Here is a 5,139-nt window from a genome sequence, read left to right as displayed (position 1 = left end):
GAAGAAAATTAATTTAGAAAAGTTTAGAACGAACTCTCATGAGCTCCATAGTGAAACAGGTCGTTGGACAGTTCCTAAAACACCATGGACGGAAATAATCTCTCATCTCTGTGATAATAGGAACATTGAGGATGAAAACCACTTCCTCTTAGAGTGCCCCGCGTACAACCACATTAGATCTTAGTTTCATAATCTTTGTCGCAATACTGACCTTCCTAGCCTTTTACAATGTCAAAATTATAGTGAGCTTGGGAGGCTTCTCTCCAAGCTTTTTGAGCATAGAAATAAAATCTTAAATCAAACTAAATAATTTGTTTCTTTAGGTCCGATAGACCAAAGCTTGGTCTCATTAGATGTTAACCACCATCATCATCATCACTAATTAAAATATATGTTTAGTTTTTCATAAGCCTTTTTCATAAATATTTGTAATTTTAAGCCTTTTTCATAAATATTTATAATTTTTTTGGGGAATATAATGTAAAACTTTTAAATTAAAAATAAATAAATGTATAATTATATTTATTTATTAAAAAATATTTAAGAATATGTGTAATTTTTATTTATATTTGTTAACTTTTTTTCTCTAATAAGCATTTTTATCAATATTAATATTTGTTTATTTTTTTTACGGAATATAATATAAAAGGATGTTTAATTTTAAATTCAAAAAAAATACTAATAAACTAAATAAGTATTTATAATTATAATTATATATAATAATTATTATTATTATTTAAATTACATTAATTTCATATTTATTTGTAAAAATTTTAAATATGAGAAAACAAGTTTTTTTAAAAAACTCTACAGAAATCAATTTAATTTAAAATGTATTATTTTAATTAATTTTATTAAAAAAATATTTTAATTAGAAAAAATATGATTAATGTTATAATCTTAATATTTAAAATTAAAAAACATATAAATAATTGCCCTATTTAATAAAAATATAATCACTTAAAAACATTTACTACATTGCTTTTTAAATATAAAATTAAAAAAATATATATTAAAAACTTCTTCACAGTATAATACTTTTACAGTGACATGGACCCATTTCTTTACCGCTGAAAAGACCATTTATATTACAATCATGCATGCTTCTGTTTTAGTCTCTCTGCTTTTAAATTGCGAATTTAACACTTTCATTTCAACTTCCATTTGCTTCCTCCAACCGACATCTGAAGCATTGCTGGCACACCTAATTTGGAACACCCCTCGACATGAAGATCCCCTAATGATTGACAACATTCAACTTCCAACTCGACCAACTGAGCGCACCCGCGAACCTTTAGACGTCTAAGTTTTGTTAGCTGCGCCAAATCCCGTATGCTCTTCAACTTCAGACAATCTTTTACTTCCAACTCTTCCAAAGAGACCATTGTTTCAACACTCGGCAGCTCCTCAAGTTCGTTACACTCTTTAATGTGCAACTCTCGGAGCATTGGAAGACCACAAAGGCCTTCTATACTTCTCAGATAAAAACACTCCCTTAAGATTAACTCCGGGACGTTCGACAAGCTACTGAACTTCAATGTTCCAATCTCCAAGTGAACTTCTTCTACTGAACTTCAATGTTCCAATGTTCCAATCTTCAATTTTCTCAGATTATAACTCCCGAAATCTTCCAATTTGTGGCACTTAGACAAGTTGGGGAGCTTCGACAAGATGCAGAAAGAATCTGGCAGCCTCTCCAATGTGTAACACAAAGACAGGTCCAAGCTGTGGAGGTTCGACAAGCTGCCGAAAGAATCTGGCAGCCTCTCCAATTTGGGGCACCCAGACAGGTCCAAGCTGTGGAGGTTCGACAAGCTGCCGAAAGAATCTGGCAGCCTCTCCAATTTCCCGCACCAAGACAGGTCCAAGCTGTGGAGGTTCGACAAGCTGCCGAAAGAATCTGGCAGCCTCTCCAATTTGTGGCACCGATCCAGGTCCAAGCTGTGGAGGTTCGACAAGCTGCCGAAAGAATCTGGCAGCCTCTCCAATTTCTCGCACCGACCCAGGTCCAAGCTGTGGAGGTTCGACAAGCTGCCGAAAGAATCTGGCAGCCTCTTCAATTTGAGACACCGACCCAGGTCCAAGCTGTGGAGGTTCGACAAGCTGCCGAAAGAATCTGGCAGCCTCTCCAATTTGACACACCAACCCAGGTCCAAGCTGTGGAGGTTCGACAAGCTGCCGAAAGAATCTGGCAGCCTCTCCAATTTGTGGCACCGACCCAGGTCCAAGCTGTGGAGGTTCGACAAGCTGCCGAAAGAATCTGGCAGCCTCTCCAATTTGTGGCACTGAGACAGGTTCAAGCTGTGGAGGTTCGACAATCTGCCGAAAGAATTTGGTAGCCTCTCCAATTGAGTGCACAAAGACAGGTCCAATTCCTGCAACTGCAAAGGTGCCTGCAAGATCAAGCATTTCGAGTGTAAGAAAGATAGGAAAACCGTGAGAAATAATTGAAGACCCTTTTATGCAATATCGATAGACAAAAAGTTTAGATTTACCTGTGATATGCCTTGCCATAATGTTTTCAATACAGCGCCCTCCACTTTCAAAACCCTTAAATTCTTAATTGTAATCCAGGAAGGTAGACAAGTGTAGGGACAATCACGCCAAGAAAGCCATGAGAGATTTGGCGAATGCACCGGCAAAATACGATCTAGCAGATGTCCTTCAGTCACAAGAAGTTGAAAATTCATGACATCACGACGAAGAAAACAATTGCGAAGCTTCAAAATCACGCGGTTCCCCAATCGTTTGGTTCTATGCCCCTCAGCGAGCAGCCAAAGTCCGCGTGCTTCGGTTAAAACCTGTTCATTCGGATGGAGAATCAAGAAACTGTATACAGCTTGGTATGGTTAAATTTAATTATTTTGAAGGTGAAAAACGATGGAGACATTGAAAAAGGTTAACTATTTAAAAAGTTTGAATGATTGAGGACGTACAGAGGAGTATTTGTGCAACCATTCATCAATGTCCCCGGTGGGACGCCAAAGACGGCGCGGCGTTTCTTCCTCTGCAATCTGTCTTCCCAAGTCTCGCAGTTGATCGTGCATACGTATACCATTTTTATCATCGACTTCAACTAGACATTTGCCCTCTAAATTTGTAAGCCCCACCAATCCGTTCCACCCTGACGCGTCCCAAACTGCTGTGGCACTTGTTTTGTTTTCCCCTATGAACCAAAACGCGATATCTAAAAATATCTTCTGCTCCTCTTCGCTGAGGGCGTCGTAGCTAATTTTTAACCTGTTCTTTATATCAGGTGAAACTTTCATTTGAACTTTTGATTCATTAAGTTTAGCATCCCAATATGATTCAGGTTTTCCACAGAGAAGTGCCCCAAGCACTTTCAAAGCTAAAGGCAGTCCACCGCATACTTGAAGAAACTGATCTACAAGATTTTCAAATCCATGGAGTGGATTGGTTTGACGAAAGGCGTATGAACAAAAGAGCTGTTGCGAGTGTTGCCTAGGAAGGCCTGTTAACTTATAAATGCACAATTCTTCCACTCCTGACCTTTCCAGCACATCTTTATACCGAGATGTAATTAAAATAAAGCTATCCGGTCCTAAGACATCTTTAACCGGTAGAAGTGCCTCTAGCTGATTATCATGATCTATGTCATCTAAAATTAACAAGACATGAGCAGATTGGAGATGTTTTTTAAACATCCCTATACCTTCATGAATGTTATTTATATCCACTTTTGTTTGAGTCAGGCCCCTCAGAAGCTCCCTTTGCACCAAATGTAATGCCTTTTCTTTAACATCTGCTAAAAAAAAGGACTTATTGTAGTTGGAACTCATTCTATTGAAGAGTTCTAAAGCCAACGTTGTCTTCCCCATTCCACCAAGGCCGACTATGCCCGCAACCTGGATTTTTCCAGCCTGCTGTTGCTTCAAAACTGTAGCTTCAAAATCTGTGACTTTGTCATTTAAACCAGTGGGATGTTTGGCCACATACAACCCTGGTTTTCCAATAATTTTACCCACACGTTCAACGATCTTATCTATCATGTGCACCTCGTCACTAGATATTCACCCACAAAAACACCAACAGAAAATAAATAAATAATTGAAAGCATAGGGCAAAGTATCATATATAGTGTATACATAGAGAGGGGTTTGGAGGTCTTACCCGTCATACTTGTCGTCCAGATGAAACCCACTTATGTCTGCAAAAGAGGAAAGAGCATCTCTCCACTTGTGAATAGTGGCGGGATCATATCGTAGTTTCTTTTCTTGTGTTCGAGAGTCGAATGTTGTCTTCATTTCGAGCTGGTGCAAGCTGAGACCATAACCTTTAGTTTTGTTCTGATCTGTCCACCTAAGATCAGCCGGGTTGATATGGTAAAAAACAGGGATAATTGGAGCCCCAGACTCTCGCATGAGGAGGAGCTCATGTAAACACCAATGGGATTCTGCATATTTTGGTGAAAAGACGGCAACGTGGACAGAGGCGTTTCTAATAACAGCTTCTAATTGAGAAGGAAAAGGTAGTCCTTCCTGCAAATCCTGTTGATCTAAAAAGGGTCTCAATCCACCTGAAAGAAGAGCACGGTAGAGATGGCCGGCAAAGTTCTTCTTCACTTCCCCACGATGGTTGATAAACACATCGTATTTATCAACAGCAGCGGTGGAAGAGGAGGAAGCACCATCCGAAGATCTCTGATTTTCCATTTCAATTTCTTCGATTTCACAGCGGGTTTGGGTGTTCGAGGATGCAGGCGTTGGGTATGCCATTGCCAAATTGGGTGCCGCAAAGCTCTGGATGGTTAATGCAGAGGGAGGAGACGACTTAAGGAGTTGCAGAGGTGGGGATAAATTGTAAGGGCAAGAAAGTGGCGAGTGCAGAGATTACATAAAGGCTGCTTGTAGAGGCAGAGGGTAATAGAATAAGGAAAATATTTGATTTGCAAGGCCATGAACCGCGTGAACCTTATCTGCTTTGCGTGTGGGGTCCACACCGCTAATCATAGACACAGGCTGGAGTCCTTATGCGTTTGAGTGTGGGACCCATAATGCTCTGCGCTCTTTCATTTTACTTTTCCATGGTTGCAGTGAAACTTGAGCTGTATCCATATACCCAGACGTGTGCACCATCCCAGAAAGCACGCAGAACCCGACAAAATGGTGAACTGGAAAG

General features: G+C 39.6%; 1 protein-coding gene across 1 annotated transcript; it reads right to left on the bottom strand.

Annotated features, from left to right (window-relative positions):
• Positions 1-982: 982 nt before the first annotated feature.
• Positions 983-4,934, bottom strand: LOC149200181 (disease resistance protein Roq1-like). Its single transcript, XM_089402628.1, has 4 exons — positions 4,132-4,934; positions 2,937-4,023; positions 2,496-2,801; positions 983-2,393 (listed from the first exon to the last, which is right to left on the bottom strand). Exons 1-4 carry the CDS (start codon positions 4,734-4,736, stop codon positions 1,575-1,577), a joined length of 2,817 nt encoding a protein of 938 aa, XP_089258754.1. The 5' UTR covers positions 4,737-4,934; the 3' UTR covers positions 983-1,574.
• Positions 4,935-5,139: the final 205 nt, after the last annotated feature.

Source organism: Pinus tabuliformis, chromosome 2_1 (assembly GCF_031772625.1).
Source record: "Pinus tabuliformis cultivar Carrire ecotype Pingquan chromosome 2_1, CPIR1, whole genome shotgun sequence".
NCBI classification, from domain to species: domain Eukaryota; kingdom Viridiplantae; phylum Streptophyta; class Pinopsida; order Pinales; family Pinaceae; genus Pinus; species Pinus tabuliformis.
The sequence above is the reverse complement of the archived record's forward strand: the minus strand, read 5'-3'. Positions and strand labels throughout refer to the sequence as shown.